This window comes from Polypterus senegalus, chromosome 4, assembly GCF_016835505.1.
Source record: "Polypterus senegalus isolate Bchr_013 chromosome 4, ASM1683550v1, whole genome shotgun sequence".
Lineage (NCBI taxonomy): Eukaryota > Metazoa > Chordata > Cladistia > Polypteriformes > Polypteridae > Polypterus > Polypterus senegalus.
In genome coordinates this window covers 197,189,179-197,207,435 of record NC_053157.1, presented here as the reverse complement: position 1 = coordinate 197,207,435, position 18,257 = coordinate 197,189,179, and the positions used below count along the sequence as shown (strand labels likewise).

General features: G+C 37.0%; 1 protein-coding gene across 1 annotated transcript in view; it reads left to right on the top strand.

Moving 5' to 3' along the window:
- Nucleotides 1-18,257, top strand: part of aup1 (AUP1 lipid droplet regulating VLDL assembly factor) — a 43,841-nt gene that overhangs the window by 23,916 nt on the left and 1,668 nt on the right. The window contains exons 8-11 of the mRNA XM_039751841.1: nucleotides 6,179-6,281; nucleotides 7,342-7,491; nucleotides 8,388-8,527; nucleotides 18,113-18,201. Of these exons, the coding sequence (XP_039607775.1) occupies nucleotides 6,179-6,281; nucleotides 7,342-7,491; nucleotides 8,388-8,527; nucleotides 18,113-18,201 (482 nt within the window). The remainder of the gene's footprint in view (nucleotides 1-6,178; nucleotides 6,282-7,341; nucleotides 7,492-8,387; nucleotides 8,528-18,112; nucleotides 18,202-18,257) is intronic.

Below are 18,257 nucleotides of genomic sequence, written 5' to 3'. Positions count from 1 at the left end.
GTACTGGGCAGTGTGTTTTACTTCAAGTACTGAATCACCTTTAGCCGTAACAGTTTTCTTGCATATTTTGCATATTGCATTGCATATTGTGCTTTGTTGTAGGCCTGACCTCTTGTAGTTAAATCACTTCCGTAATATTGTAGTAGCTCCCTTTTTAGGTGCTAAATCATCCTCGAAGGTTCAGAAGTTGCTCTCTGACATGTTTAGAATAGCAGCATTGTGCATGCTAAGGAACGATTATGTTTGATATCAAAAGATGACATTTTTATCACGTAAAAATCATACAGGTGTTGTTGTGGTAGTGCTGTGTCATTTCATTAAGTGTACAACTTGGAAACAAAAATGTTCAACAGAGGCAGCACGTAACTCTCTTCAAAATGACAGGGCTTGCTGCTGCTGAGAGAATTACCTAAAATATTCAATAGCCTGTTGATCACATGTGACGGCTTGACTATTCTAACAATGCCCCGTCACAATTTTTCAAGGGTTGAGACTTAGGTAATTGACTATATCCTTTCAAAATAGAGCGTTTCTATACCATTACAAACATATCTTGCCTTTTGTTGTCACAGAAAGATCAAACAAGGAATCTCAGTTAAAATAAGATGCACACTATTAACTGATAGGTGCTTTGGGCTCGTAACCAGGTATACTGGAGGATGTGAAAATGCTCCTTACTATTAGTCCAAGCACTGCAGAAGGTGAGCATGCGTCTTGAGGCAAACAAAACTTGTCTTTAGTAACAGGAGGATCTGCTTAATGGTGGAAGAGTGGCAAAGTTTAATACATCTTAATACATGGATCACTGTCTATAGTCTATTAAAGGTGTGTGACACCGCAAAGAACTTATTACACATCAGAATGACCCAGAAGAACATATTGATGTTTTAGACAAACAAACTAATTGGTTGGATCTAAATTATGTCTGAAAACAAAATTCAAAATACAGTATTAATGCAATATTTCAGTTCATTTTTTACATTTTGTTTGTACACAGAAAAAAAAAAAACACTTGCATCAAAATAACATAATCATTCATTGCCTTGAAGTGCACCCTGCATGTTATGAGTGAGTGATAAACAATTGGATTATTGGTATATTAATGATAATTAATATTTACTGGAGCACAAAGCAGGGTGTTTAAATAAGTACAGCAAGATTTTATTTATATTGCCGACCAGGCTTGTGTATGTTCATCAGTTTGTGCCAATTTCCAGGGCTTTATAGTTTGTATATTTGCCACCCAATAAAATTGAAAGATAGGTAGTGCCGTGCCACGTTCTGCTTTTGGCATTTATACGGTCGTCTTTTGAATGTGTGGACATCTGTAATTCCAGAAAAATTTGAATATAAGCGAGTTTGATTTCTTAAAGAATGATTTGTTAATGTACTGTATATAGGGATGCTCTGAAATAGAAACTGGGGAATGACGTTCATCTTCTCAGTGATTCTCCCTCCTGATGCGAGATGGAGGGTAGACCGTCTGTTCACATCTTGTTTAATTTTTTCCAAGTTGATAACGAAATAGTGTTGAAAAAGATCTTTACGTTTACTTATGATGTCTACTCCTGGATATTTAAACTGTTCTCATAACACATACTAGAGAGTTCACTGGAAAAAGCATACTTATATTTAATTGGTTTTGAGTCCAGATATCTTTTGAAATTCTGCTACTGCATTAAGAATCATTGGTAAGGATGTTTGTTGGTCTGATATACACAGTACTATATCATCGGCAAATAATGATATTTTCTGTTCAAGTCCTCCTCTGATAATCCCCTTTATCTCTAATGCATCTCAAAAGTGAATGACCAATGGCTCAATGGTGATAGAGGGCACCCTTGTCATGTACCATGTTCTAGTTTGAAGTAAAAAAAACTTTAAAACTGTATATAACTGTGTTTGCATCTTATGAACAATTTTCCCTTGAAATTTAACTTCCAACATCACAATTTTTCCACTACTTTCATCTCAGAAACTTTTGCTAAAAACAGCCTACCCAATTTTCTATACCTCCCACCCATTTATATTTCAGAAGAAGTACTGATCAGACTTTAAGACCCGGACAACATCTCAACACTACAGTATATAAGAACCTTTAACCATTTTAAGTCTCTCCCTTTTAAAGATCCTAGGATAGGGTGGGGAAAGGACCTTTCCCTTAATATTTTACAGAAGGAACGGAAGGCAGCATGCATAAATTGAATCAAATTTATCTCATTTAAAATTGTCTAAAATGTATCCAGAGCAAGATCCAACCTGGGAATGTTGCAGTCTTGATTCAGCCTTACTGCGCCACATGTTTTGGGAAGGCACCAAATTAATATAATTTTGGACAGAAATCTTTGCATGCCTGTCGGACAGCTTTGGTGTCATAATCACTCCAAACATTTTAACAGCTGTGACTGGTGTATTCCCAAAGTGGAGAAAGACAACTTGATTGTAATTGCCTACACCACACTACTAGCATGTAGACTTATCCTGCTTAGGTGGAAGAATCCCGACCCACCTTTTATAAGTCAGTGGGTAGCTAATGTTATATATTATTTGAAACTGGAAAAAAATCAAATTCTCGCTTATTTAATTATGGTAAGATCTAATTAATAAAATTTCAGAATAAGCTTTAATATTGAGGAAAAGGTCTCTCTTCCCTATTATTTTTTTTTCTTTGTTGTATTAAGTTTGTCTTTGTATGGAATATCATTTTCCTCCAATAAAATAACTGTATAACATACAGTATTCCTTTAAAAGTCCTCTATTTACTAAAATATTCTCTTCTAAGATGCCAATTGCATTTATACGGTGGTAAAAGAATGCTATGCACCTGTGTACAGCAAAACTTTTCAAACATTGCATAACTACCTTATGTATTCAAAATTTCCTCCTAAGTTTTGACTAGTCAAAATTCTAATTGAAGATGCCTGTAATTAATTGTTGGTCATTTGGGGTAAATATATTAAAATGTAATTAAATATCTCAAAGACTAGTCTTGTCTAGTCATAATATATTTAGTTGGAAATAAGCCTGTAATCTCAAGCTAGGTAAAAGTCCGCAAGAAAAACTGATTATGCAATTAACAGCCTAGTCCATGTTTTAATCGTCTGCCAGATTTCAGACCTTTGTGTACTTTCATTTTCACCGCTAGGATTTGAAGTTCATATAAGAATATAAAAATTTACATTATTAAAGCAACAGGGATCAGCGACTAAATAATTAAATATGGAAATTAAGACCCATAACAATTTATAGTCTAATCTTTGGAGTTTTTAGATTTACACTATTTTTGTTAGAAAAGGACACCAAAAAATAAATGTATGGCTTGAAAATATCTGCTGTTTTCAGAACTGTAGATGTAAATCAGTTTTTTAACAAAAATAATAAATATAAATACTAATAATGCTTTGCTTATAATCATAAAACCTTTAATTTTTTTAAATTTTGTTGTTCATGCTATAAAAGTTATGGTTGATGCAGTAATATGCTCAATAAAACTACTCTGCTGTTTCTTGTATATGCAATATACTGTATGTATAAAGGAGTCTGCATGTATACAGGAACTGAGCAAAATTCAGATTTGAGAGTATGATCTAGAGGAGCAGTGGTAGTTAATTGGACAATCTAAATTGGCACCTTTATGAGTATGAGTGTGCCCTTCAATTGAATTTTGCTTTGTCTTGAATTAGTTTGTTCCTCACATCCGGTGCTGCTGAAATATGTTCCAGTCATCTCAGCCCCACCCCCAGCTGAAATAAGTAGGTTTAGAAATGAATGAATGAATGGATACATTATCTAGTATTCAGCCTAGACAAACTCCTTTCTCATCTCTTTTTAAAGACAGCTACTCGAGTGTGTTTCCCAGATTTATAACAAATCCATTTTAGCTTAAAAATTATAATGGGAATTTAGGGCTTCCTGTTTTAAATGACGCTTTTTTAACACTTAGCAGCACTGTTCGACATTTTTTTTGACCACCTGTAAATTATTTATTAAATAAGTGAAGTTAACAGATGTCAAAAATAAATGTGTATATTTTTATGTAATCATACCACTTTAAATTTCTAGTAGTTAATTTTTGTTTTGAAATGAAAAACCTGATACCTCACCTGGGCCACATTTATTCTTTTTTTGGGCAGGATTGCGTCATCTTGTTTGTTTATCATGTACAGTGCATCCGGAAAGTATTCACAGCGCATCACTTTTTCCACATTTTGTTATGTTACAGCCTTATTCCAAAATGGATTAAATTCATTTTTTCCTCAGAATTCTACATACAACACCCCATAATGACAATGCGAAAAATGTTTACTTGAGGTTTTTGCAAATTTATTAAAAATAAAAAAACTGAGAAATCACATGTACATAAGTATTTACAGTCTTTGTTCAATACTGTGTCGATGCACCTTTGGCAGCAATTACAGCCTCAAGTCTTTTTGAATATGATGCCACAAGCTTGGCACACCTATCCTTGGCCAGTTTCGCCCATTCCTCTTTGCAGCACCTCTCAAGCTCCATCAGGTTGGATGGGAAGCGTCGGTGCACAGCCATTTTAAGATCTCTCCAGAGATGTTCAATCGGATCCAAGTCTGGGCTCTGGCTGGGCCACTCAAGGACATTCACAGAGTTGTCCTGAAGCCACTCCTTTGATATCTTGGCTGTGTGCTTATGGTCGTTGTCCTGCTGAAAGATGAACCGTCGCCCCAGTCTGAGGTCAAGAGCGCTCTAGAGCAGGTTTTCATCCAGGATGTGTCTGTACATTGCTGCAGTCATCTTTCCTTTTATCCTGACTAGTCTCCCAGTTCCTGCTGCTGAAAAACATCCCCACAGCATGATGCTGCTACCACCATGCTTCACTGTAGGGATGGTATTGGCCTGATGATGAGCGGTGCCTGGTTTCCTCCAAACGTGACGCCTGGCATTCACACCAAAGAGTTCAATCTTTGTCTCATCAGACCAGAGAATTTTGTTTCTCATGGTCTGAGAGTCCTTCAGGTGCCTTTTGGCAAACTCCAGGCAGGTTGCCATGTGCCATTTACTAAGGAGTGGCTTCTGTCTAGCCATTCTACCAAACAGGCCTGAATGGTGGATTGCTGCAGAGATGGTTGTCCTTCTGGAAGGTTCTCCTCTATCCACAGAGGACCTCTGGAGCTCTGACAGAGTGACCATCAGGTTCTTGGTCACCTCCCTGACTGAGACCCTTCTCCCCCGATCGCTCAGTTTAGATGGTCAGCCAGCTCTGGGAAGAGTCCTGGTGGTTTCGAACTTCTTAAACTTACGGATGATGGAGGCCACTGTGCTCATTTGGACCTTCAAAGCAGCAGAAATTTTTCTGTAACCTTCCCCAGATTTGTGCCTCGAGACAATCCTGTCTCTGAGGTCTACAGACAATTCCTTTGACTTCATGCTTGGTTTGTGCTCTGACATGAACTGTAAACTGTGGGACCTTATGTAGACAGGTGTGTGCCTTTCCAAGTCATGTCCAATCAACTGCATTTTCCACAGGTGGACTCCAATTAAGCTGCAGAAACATCTCAAGGATGATCAGGGGAAACAGGATGCACCTGAGCTCAATTTTGAGCTTCATGGCAAAGGCTGTGAATACTTATGTACATGTGCTTTCTCATTTTTTTTTTTTTTTTTAATAAATTTGCAAAAACCTCAAGTAAACTTTTTTCATGTTGTCATTATGGGGTGCTGTGTGTAGAATTCTGAGGAAAAAAATGAATTTAATCCATTTTGGATTAAGGCTGCAACATAACAAAATGTGGAAAAAGTGATGCGCTGTGAATACTTTCCGGATGCACTGTAACTGCATTTGGAGGGATACTATACTTCTGCTTCATCTACACTTGGCTGTTACTATACCATTTATCAGTAAACTCAGAAAAAGTGTCACAGTTTTGCCGCATTTCTCACATTACTTGTCAGTAGAAATGAAGTTAGTCTAGCCCAAATAAAGATGCACTACTACTTAGTCTATATCTCCGACACAGCCTCCTCTGTCTTTCTATCCTGCATCTTACCTCTGGAATACACATAATTTGGCTTTTTCTTACATGCTACAAGGTTCTAATCTAGTTTGCTACCCTAATAAATGCTAAAATGAAAAATCCTATTTATAGAATTTGTAGCCCTTTGTGCGTGTTACCAGTTTTAACATCTTCCTTTGTTTGTCCACCAGCTGCTGGCAAAAGAGCTTCAACTTGTAACAACGCAGATTACTCGAGCAGACAAAGCTGAACACCTCAAGAGGAAAAGACATGTTGCACCTCATGTAAACTCAAGTGAGTATTGGTATCTATAAAATGATGGCATCCTTTCAATAAATGCATGTTATTAAAAAAATGTGAAAAAATGCTTATTTTTGAAGTTTTAGCACCAATTTAGGCAAGTTGGAAGTAACTTTCATTTTAGGTTATGCAGCATTAGAACTCAAATTTTTACTTTCTTCATGGCGAGTAAAAATAAAAGTCCATAACTGGTTTTAAGTTTCATTTCAGTATTCTTAAGTTTATTTATAATGCTAAAAATACATTGTTTATACAGTGCCTTACATATTTTAATCATCATTCTGTAGCTTTAATTTGTCAGTGCCAAGCAGTACTTATAAGTGGATCAACTGGTCACAGTCAAATTTGCCATTCTTGTTACAATCCTACAATGGCAGAATTCTGTTTATTTTCAACTAAATTGGTTCATAGGTGTTTCTGATTATAAACCTCTGTCTAAGCACAAAGCTTAATAGTATCTTATCTGTCTTCAGTCTCCTGCATTTAACATACATTTATACTGCACTGCTTTTGTTACAGGTGTGTGCTAAGATAATTTTTTAATATATAACAAGTTTCTAATATGAAATGTTCCTGTTCTTGGTAAAGTATACAGTGCTTATAAAGTCCTCAAATTTGAAGTAATTTCGAAAATTTGATCAAACACATTATTTTATGCTGCAGAATTATTATTTATAAATATTTTATTTGGAGAACAGAAATAAAACAAAAACATTATAAATGTCACCAAAAGAAGAATACATTTATAGGGAAGAGGTATTTAATATGATTATTAGATGGATTACTTATATATGCATGTATTTAATGCACTGAATTTCAATCTGTGTATTTATGTTGAGATTACTGTAAAAAATGAATGAATGATAGAAAACCTCTAGTACGTAGTTCTATAAATATTCATGCCCAACCAGTTAGAACTTAATATACCTTAGAGCAAGTCTGTTCATTGTGGTATTTTGATTAAATGAGTATGTTAGATCATAATGACGTTTTCTAAGTTTTTGATGAATATTGTTTAGTCTGTACATACAGTACACATTTTTCCTTATTACAGGTCAAACATTAAGTACTGCATCCAGCACTATCTCTCCAGGATTGCTAGGTGCAAACTCGTTTGCAGATGATTCAAAAATTGCAGCCATGGCTAAGAGAGTCAGTGAAGTGCTTCCTGATGTTCCACTTAGCGTTATAAAACTTGACTTAAGTAAGTCAGTAATTATTTTTTGTACTTTGGCTATAGTTAAATTATTTAAACTGCTTGCAAAAGTTTTTTTTTTGTGTATGCATGTTTTTCATCCATGCATTTCCAGACCACTTATTTAGTTCAGATTGCCTATCTTCTAAGGTTATGTTTGGTTCTTGTGTTGATTTGTGTAAAAGGTATTTTACCCTACCTCCCTATGTAGTGGTAAGATTTTCAATGTTTATTACATGTATTCCTTCATATCAACAGAAATGTACATTTTTTGATTTGTTCAGGTTAGACACTTGCCACCCACGTCTTTTTTTTCTCCTCTCTCGGCTGCCCTGGATGCACCAATAAGACCTATTCTTTTTATATCCCCCAACAGCACTTCCATAGTAGGGCTGCTCTTCATCCAGTCACCCACTCCACTTGCTTGAATCCGTTTTATCTTCACCATAACACTTCCTCCACACCAAGTCTTCCATCCTCACTTTCCATGCATCTTCTTTTACTCGATGATGCTCCACACATCCAGTATATCATTCTCTTTTCTTTCCAGCTTTGAAACTTGTTCCATCTGTATAGGCTGTCTCACTTCCATAGAGAATGCTTTACCTTCCATAGCTTTTGTAAAAGTTTCTCTTCAATGCCAGAGAAGTTCCTTTTTGAAGTTGTAATATGGTGAAGGTCCTGCAATTTCTTCCATGCAACTCTCACCTTAGTTATTACTGGTACACCTGCACCTTTATCTGTACTCATCATGTCAGTTGAGTAATAGAGCTTTCCAGTTTTCTCCAAAACCATTCCATTGCTGATATATGTATATTTACACTTACTATATAAACATTCTGCACCATTCTGAGCCACTTTATAAACATCTTGAATGTAAATATTATTGTTTTCTTCTTGAATAGAGAAAACGCACTGCATTGACACAACCATCACTAATCTTCTTGAAAAAGCAGATGAAATCCCTTCAGGGTCTGGAGGTGCATCAGATTTGCTCTCCTCTTCCATCAGAGCCACCTCTTCAGGTTCTACTCCTGCATTAAAGGTACAGTAAACATGTTACATTTTGATTTGAATAAAGATGCTTTTCTGGGACTATTGTTATAATATGTGTATAACATAAAAGGCGCAAAATATATATTTGGCCGCTTGAAAGTCCTAATGGTTCTGCTAGGCTGATGTACAGGTGCTGATCATAAAATTAGAATATCATGACAAAGTTGATTTATTTCAGTAATTCCATTAAAAAAGTGAAACTTGTATATTAGATTCATTCATTACACACAGACTGATGTATTTCAAATGTTTATTTCTTTATAATTTTGATGATTATAACTGACAACTAATGAAACTCCCAAATTCAGTATCTCGGAAAATTAGAATATTGTGAAAAGGTTCAATATTGAAGACACCTGGTGCCACACTCTAATCAGCTAATTAACTCAAAACACCTGCAAAAGCCTTTAAATGGTCTCTCAGTCTAGTTCTGTAGGCTACACAATCATGGGGAAGACTGCTGACTTGACAATTGTCCAAAAGACGACCATTGACACCTTGCACAAGGAGGGCAAGACACAAAAGGTCATTGCTAAAGAGGCTGGCTGTTCACAGAGCTCTGTGTCCAAGCACATTAATAGAGAGGCGAAGGGAAGGACAAGATGTGGTAGAAAAAAGTGTACAAGCAATAGGGATAACCGTACCCTGGAGAGGATTGTGAAACAAAACCCAAGAACCACCACGCATAGACGTATGCAAGACATGGGTTTCAGCTGTCTCATTCCTTTTGTCAAGCCACTCTTGAACAAGAGACAGCGTCAGAAGCGTCTCGTCTGGGCTAAAGACAAAAAGGACTGGACTGCTGCTGAGTGGTCCAAAGTTATGTTCTCTGATATAAGTAAATTTTGCATTTCCTTTGGAAATCAAGGTCCCAGAGTCTGGAGGAAGAGAGGAGAGACACAAAATCCATATTGCTTGAGGTCCAGTGTAAAGTTTCCACAGTCAGTGATGGTTTGGGGTGCCATGTCATCTGCTGGTGTTGGTCCATTGTGTTTTCTGAGGTCCAAGGTCAACGCAGCTGTCTACCAGGAAGTGTTAGAGCACTTCATGCTTCCTGCTGCTGACGAACTTTATGGAGATGCAGATTTCATTTTCCAACAGGACCTGGCACCTGCAAACAGTGCCAAAGCTACCACTACCTGGTTTAAGGACCATGGTATCCCTGTTCTTGATTGGCCAGCAAATTCGCCTGACCTTAACCCCATAGAAAATCTATGGGATATTGTGAAGAGGAAGATGCAATGCGCCAGACCCAACAATTCAGAAGAGCTGAAGGCCACTATCAGAGAACACGGGCTCTCATAATACCTGAGCAGTACCACAGACTGATCGACTCCATGCCACGCTGCAGTAATCCAGGCCAAAGGAGCCCCCACTAAATATTGAGTGCTGTACATGCTCATACTTTTCATGTTCATACCTTTCAGTTGGCCAACATTTCTAAAAATCCTTTTTTTGCATTGGTCTTAATTGATTTTCTAATTTTCCGAGATACTGAATTTGGGACTTTCATTAGTTGTCAGTTATAATCATCAAAATTAAAAGAAATAAACATTTGAAATACATCAGTCTGTGTGTAATGAATAATTCTAATATACAAGTTTCACTTTTTGAATGGAATTACTGAAATAAATCAACTTTGTCATGATATTCTAATTTTATGACCAGCACCTGTAGTTGTTTGCTCAAGAATTGTTTTTCCAGAGGCAATTTCATACTATAAATTTCTTATCATATAAGAAACTATCGTAAAGGCCTACATTAGATAGCATGCACAGTGGACAACTGTGTAGAGTTTGTATGTTTTTCCAGGGTCTCTATGGAATATTAAGGTGCTCAGATGGATTCCTCCCATGTCCAAATTGCATACTACCAGGTTTATTGGTTGTTCTTTGCAGATCCATGACAAATCACAGGGGAGAAGATATTGCAAAGAGGCTAACACCTATTTGTTGTCTTAAACTCCCCATTTCTAATATAGTACTAAAATATTTGTTGTTTGTGTTTATAGCTTGCCTGCCCCAGTGCCTCCTGATTTATAGCATGACCACTTTCTGTGTAGAATTAGCTTGTTTCTAAAAGTACTACACCAATGCAAAACCAAATTAACCCAGGTTGTAAAATGTCCTGTAGATGGAGCATGCTAGCGAATTGTTTTTTTTAATAATTTTATTGATTTTATTGTAATCACACAACATTCCATACAAATATAGTGGTGCCTCGGTATACGTCCTTAATCCGTTCCAGATCCTTTGACTTATACCAAACAGGACGTATACCAAACTAATTTTTCTTATAAGAAATAATGGGAAAATGATTAATCTGTTCCCATGAAAAAGAATCCTATTGTTATTGGCATATTATACATTGATGGGGTTGTATAAAATAATTTAAACACTGCTTAATACTAAAATACATAAATACAAAAACAGATGAAATAAATGAAAATTTAACCTCACTTCACTTTTTAATAACGTCTTTGTTTTTCACAATCTTAGATACCGTCGTTCTCGACAAATGGTATGTAACAGCCCGGATACGCATGCCACCTTCATACTTTTCAACAATCAATTCAAATTTACATGAAAAAATACAAAATCACGTTGTGACGATGAGGGTTTGCTGTATGCCCCCATCTGCTGTCGGGGAGCCCTTGAACCCCACATCGTCGGTAATGTTACCGAATAGCTTAGCAGTGGAGCACAACAAAGCATGGGGATGGTGAAAAAGTGCAATGTGCTTTTATTAAAACAATCAACAAAACAAGTGTGTTTCAAATTAAAGTGTTAAAGTGCAATGTCCAAAGTTCCAACAAATAATCGATAAAATCGGAAGTGAAACGTGGAGGTTAAAAACAATAGAAAAAAGTCTTCTTAAAAACAACGAGGTTAAAATACAGCAGGATGCATTCTTTAAATAATAGAAAAAACAAGAAGAAGAAGCCTGGTGCCTTTTTACCTGTTGAACCCCCTGCTTCCCAACAGGGGAGTCGCCCTACTTGCAGCTGAACTTCACTCTGCCTACTTCATCTGTTCAGTTCACCTCTCCGATCCCTGGCTCCGGTAGGCTCCTCCTGACAGCGACTTGGGATCTACAGCGGGAATACACTCGCCCAAGTCCCGACTCCCGCGGCCTTGCGCGGAGATTCACCCGCCTTCTGGTCAATCCCACTCTATGATCACTCAGCAGGAGTGACCACTACTACTATTTCCCGAGTGTTGGCCCAACACCCAGGCTCCCTGTTCAGCTGCAATGCTCTCCTGCACCGTCTCTCTCTCTCTCTCTCTCAACCTCCCATCTGTGCTTTCTTTTTCCTCCCCTTCTAGCTGACTCGCGCTTCTGTTTATCAAGACAAGCAGCCCCAGGAACAATCACAAATGCGGATGGTCTCTCCACCTGTGCGCTTCAACCACACAACTGCCACGCCCCCTCACCACACCGCGAGTGCAGTGATTACTTATTTTAAAACTGGCTTTTGACAGGAGCTGTGGATCCGTTATACCACGCACATGAAAATTCACAGAGTTATAGCGCAGCGCAGGTTGTTCACTGAATGTTAGCAACTGGCATACTGACGCTTGTGGGCAGTTGTGGCTTTGTCTCGAGAGAGGTAAACAAGGGTAGCACGCGAGTTGTATTCTAAACAAAGGTCGTATACTAAGCAAAATTTTTCGCGTCCAAACAGGACGTATACCAAGTTGGACTTATTCCAAAGCGGACGTATACCGAGGTACCACTGTAGATCAATTTTTATAATGATAAGGATTAAAAGCAAATCAACCCCCACCCCTGAGAAAGAGAGCATGGCCAGCAGAGTAAAACTTGAAGCTAGTAAAAATAAGTAAATAGATGAATTAATAAGTAAAGATAAATGGAGAAGAAAATGAAATGGGGAGAGAATCTTCTTCCTCAGTGTTTTAAATGCTTATTCTAAAATGTTGATTAGATCCTGCTAGGTTTTGAAAAAGTTGTGCACAGATCCCCTAAATGCAAATTTGATTGTTTCTAATTTCAAATAGTATATGACATCAGTTACCCACTGATTTAACAGAGGAGAGTTAGGATTAATACAGTTGTGTGAGATAAGTCTGTGTTCAAATAGTGCAGTAAAGGCAATCACAGTTTGTTTGTCCTTCTCCACTTTAAGCCCATCTGGAAGAACACCAAACACAGCTGTTAATGGTTTAGGAGGGATTGTGACATCAAGGCTCTCTGAAAGGCATTTAAAGATTTTGGTCCAGAATGGTGTTAATTTAGTGCATGCCCAAAACATGTGACCCAGTGAGGCAGGAACTTGATTGCAGCGTTCGCAGAGTGGATCTTTCCCTGGAAACATTTTGGACAATTTTAAACGAGACAGATATACTTGATATATCATTTTGAGTTGAATAATTATATGCTTTGCACATATGGAGCTTGAGTGAATTCTCTGCATTGCTGCCTTTTCTGAGTTTATTATGCAGTAAATGAATTAAGGGGTGGGTGCATGCTTTTTTCATATTTAATTAGGTTTTAATGACCTATATCTAGGTCCAATGCTTCTGTTTTTATTTTAAATATGCACTTTGAGTTACATTCTCTGTATGAAAATGTGCTATGTAAAATGTTGTTGTCTCTTGAACATGCCACAGTCTGTACTATAACCAAGATGAGCCAGGCATATGAGGACACACACATATATATATATACAGCAATGGGTAGGTAAAAAGTGCAACAGTGCTTTTATTAGCATAATCCAAAAACAATGTCCAAAAAATGCAGTGCTCCATTTATAATTCAATAAAAAAAGTGAAGCGATTTTGGTTAAAATCCATCAAATCGTTCTTTAAAAACATGGTTAAAAATCATAGAGACAGATCCTTTTTCCTCAAACAAAAGCCCACAATGCTGCCCTCTACGTGCAATTGTCTCCTCAGCTTATCCCATGCAAGATCCAACAACCAATGATACGCCCAACTGACAGGTGCAGTCAGCATACTCATCCAGGCTCTGGTCCTGATCGCCAGCAGTTTGGCAACCCGAGCTACATAATTTTCTATTGCCATCCCTTGGTCTCTGCAAGAACACCACATATTGGGCTGCTCCTACACCCCAGCAGTCATCCCTTCCTTACCCTGAGGCTCACTCCCGACCACGCGCCTCTGTTCCTTTCAGCATGTCTCTCTCTCCCATCCTCTAACTTCTGTCTCCGTCTCCTTTGGTTTTGTCCCTTTTCTGTACCGATGATCATCCTGATCCTCTCACTGCCCGTGTAGGCTCCTTACAAAACACCCTGTAGCCTAATTAACCACTGGTGCAATGAGCTACCCCCTATGAGGCATCATTTATGCACCTGGTCAATCCACCCGCCTCCACACGTGTATGCAGCATGGTCAGTCCGCACCTTGATTAACCGCGGAGTTCCTGTGTACGATTATTTAAAATTAGCCACCCGTTAAGCTGCAGACCCGCTATACCAGGAAGGTGAAAGTGGGTTGTGCTTATCTGTTTGCACTACATTTACATTACACTTATTTCTGAACTTAAACCATTACATGGAATATTGTAAATGATGATGGTATATTTTAGAAAATATCTTTTTTTTTTTCTTTTAAAGACATTTTTGAATTTAACAGTTTGTGCCATAATTTCATCACACAGTATAATTTCTTCTTCATATATGTACAGCCATCTGGACATCTATTCTATGTTGTCTTTGTGGTGTTTGGAAGTACATTTGTGTTCAGAATAATAGCAGTGTGTTTAAAAAAGAAAATAAACCTCAAAATCCTTATACAGTGGAACCTCGGATCTCTACCATAATTCATTTTAAAAACTCTGGTCGTAACCTGATTTGGTTGTGAACCAAGTAATTTCCCCCATAGGATTGTATGTAAATACAATTAATCTGTTCCAGACCGTACCAACTGTATGTAAATATATTTTTTTAAAAGATTTTTAAGCACAAATATAGTTAATTACACCATAGAATGCACGGCGTAATAGTAAACTAAATGTAAAAACATTGAATAACACTTAGAAAACCTTGAACAACAGAGAAAACTAACTGCAAGAGTTTGCGCTATAGCGCTGCGAACCGCTCGCTAAAAACACTTTTTTATTGAGTTTTAACCACAGGGAAAAAATTAACATTTGAAAAATCCGTAATTTAATAAACCACCAAGAAAAGTAGCATTGCAACAATGCACGCTATGAATCGATCGGTGTAAACAGAAGTGAAGTGGAGGTTAAAATCCAATAGGAAAACGTCTTCATTAAATACGACGAGGTTAAAACAATGCTCAGATCTGTCTCTAAGAACAAGCATGGTGCATTCTTTAACTGCCTTCTCAGCCTTATGCATCCAGCCCCCTCTCTTGCGTGAGCACGCATGTGTTTCTCTCTCTCTCTCTTGAGCGTGTGTTTGTGTGTGTCTCTGTCTCTCTCGCGTGTGTGTGTGCCGCGCTCGCTCGCTGCACAGGGAAAGACTGAACATGTGCAGAAATCATCGGCGTGCACAAACCGAAAGGGAAACTGGCTTGTTCGTATACCGAGTGTGTGGTCATGAACAGATGTGAAGTTTGGCGAACTTTTTGTTCGTAAACCGATTTGTACGTGTTCCTTGATGTTCGTGAACCGCGGCTCCACTATAATAGCTTTTATTTCCATACACCCAAATGCATTGGAAACACTACACATTCTATTCCAAATCAAAACATGAAGAAAAATGTATTATACTTGTGTTATTCCTTGAAGAGATTAATTGAATATTATCAATTAAAATAAATAATTTTATACATCTGCATGTAAATTCACTCTAAGACTCATTGCACATGTGTTTTTATAAAAATCACTTAAATTGAGATGTACAAAGACACTTATTCATAGGCTTTGTGAATACAGCTGCAAGATTATTTTTTTTTCTAAATTCAACAGAACTGCTTCATCTATGTATATTTGGCATAAAGTTGCTTAACAATGTTTGAAAAGTATACGGTAAATAATAGAACCTGAAAGCATATTGCAGGGGATGAGAGATAAAATAACACCAGTGTACAACACTTTTGCAGCCACAGTATATTAAATAATTATGGAAGTTACACTTTATTCTAACAGAAAATTCTAAGAATGTTTTCACAGCATTATTTTAAATTCACTTTGTTTGGTGCTGTTATCACCACATTTAAATATTTGTTAATTTAAGCCAGATGTTTCAGTGTAACTTCTATATATTGTTCTGTTGCTGAGCAATTCTTGATATTTGATTTCTTACTGTTTGGCAGTTATACATATTAAATCTAAAAATGGAAATCTTTAAATCCTTTAAGTTCAATGGCAATGTTTCCCTTTTCTTTGAAGCCAACCTAGTAAATATCTTAATAAGCAGGTTACCATATTAGTGTAACATGCAAAATTTTAAACATCAAAAATCCTGTTTTTTTTTTTGTTTTTTTTTAAATAGCAAGCCGAGTTTGTACTGCACACAAATGACTTCACTCCGCACAGTTCTTCTGCTAAAACTGTTACTTTTTTAGCAGGTGTAAGAGGTTTAAGGATGAAGTAGAAGAAAATATATACACCATTACACACTTTTAGTAATGGCATATAGATCAAATTTGTGCTGGTTTTGTTGTCAACCAATGGGAATATGAAAATAAAAAACAGTAATGTAGGTGATGGAGATTCTCTGTCACCATTTAGCAACATAAACATAGTGTGTGTAGTTCTGGGACAGCTTCAGTAATGTCTAGCTGGCCAAGGTAAATGATTTGCCTCTTATTTATTTAAATAGACTGGTGACAGTAATACAATTATAAATATATAATGAATGCTTGTTGTATTAATTGGTGACTGAGTAGTGATATAAGCTGAGGGGGAAAAAAGTGTCCCTAAATCTAGATATGCAAGTTTAATGGCCCTGTATACTTTACCAGTGTGGAAAATGGATACGAGTGAATTTTAAAAATGGCTGAGGTCTTTAATAGTACTTTTAGTCTTAAGAATCCTAGCTCTCCTCTTTTAAGTCAGTGGGTAACTAATGTTTTATTAAAACCTTTTTCAAAACCTGGCAGGATCTAATCAATAATATTTCAGAATAAGCTCTTAAAGCACTGAGGAAATTGATTCTCTCCCTATTTCTTTTTCTTCTCCATGTATCTGAATCCGCCTAATAAACTATTCAATTTATTCATTTTTACTATTTTTAAGTTTTAGTCCGTTGGCCATGCTCTCTTTCTCAGGGGTGGGGGTTGATTTGTTTTCAGTCCTTTTTTTTTTTTTTTTGTAAAAATTGATCTATTTGTATGGAATGATTACAATAAAATTTAAAAAAAAACAACTTTTTGCCATTAAAAGGCAATGTGTGGTATGTGTCCTGAACAGGAGAGAGCTGTGTTCCTATGATATACTCTGTAGATTTGACCAAACCCCCGACCTGTAGAAATTTCCTGATATGAGCAGGTGCCATAACAGGATGTTGTGCAGCGAGTGCTAGTTGGGTCATCTTGCAGTAAAACAAGGAAGAGGTGAGCATAAAAAAGATATTTTGCTTTTCTTGGACTTTAAGGGAAATAGACATTGGAGAGTTTTCTTGACAGTTGCCAAGATGAGCTGTGCTCATGTTAGGTTATGACTTTGAAAATTTAACCATTCCTGTTGATGTGGAAGAGAGTATTGTCTGCCTTCTCCATGAAATCCTTGTCTAGTTCCATAGCTTTTGTAACCGTCAAATTTGTGGTATCACTGTGGCAGAAGACTAACCTTTTCCCAGTAAGCTATCTACTTGTTTGAGATCAGGCTTGTGGTTTTGTTATCAGCTAATTTAATAATGGATTTGGAGCCATATCTGCCCACTTGATCATAGGGGAACACCAGACTACAGAAATGGACTCTGCACACGCCCTTTTGAGATGGCTGTTGTAGGGCTGTGTGTGTGGAGGTTGTGATGCTAACAGATCACACGTTAGGGTCTACCAGTTATGATGCTGAAAATCCATCTTTTAGAGTGTGACATCAAGTCCCAAGTCCAGGAACTTGGTGATCAGTTCTTATGGAACTTAATGTTAAATGATGAGTTGTAGACTAAAAGCAATCTGGCAAAGCAAGTGTGTATTATACAGAGATGACAGAAAATTATAAAAAACAAAGATGGATGCAATCTCTTATGGTCATCTGAACTTCCCTCAGAATACTAATGTTCAGGTGAATCTTAAAGATACAACTATTCACAGAAAATCTTGAGGTTGCCTAGATTTACTATTCCTCTGCTCACTCCTGAATGTATACAGCTCTACTAACCCATAAACCATCCAGAAGCTTTGATACTGTTTTTTGTGCTTTAGCACTAATTCTAGTCCTGCTCTACTTGTGCTCAACTTTGAATTTTTCTCAGTCTCACCTGTTAACTTTGGACATTTTAATAATTCAAATTGTATGTATTATGGTACTAAGTTGTCTTAGATAAAGGCAAGTGGTAATAACTAACAGTAATATTTTACTTTCTTATGGACCTTATTTACTTGCAGAAAATATTTTATCAAATGTAAATGCTTTGTTTTTTAATTGAGTAACCTGTTAATGCTGTATTTTTTAATAGCCTGTTTCAAACACATTTGAAAAGTCTCCAATTGATAGGCACTTATCACTTCAAGAAAGAAAAGAGGCCCTGTATGAATATGCAAGGAGGTAAGCAAAGGAGAGATCTTTACAATACAGAATGTGTTCATAAAATTTTTTTTGAA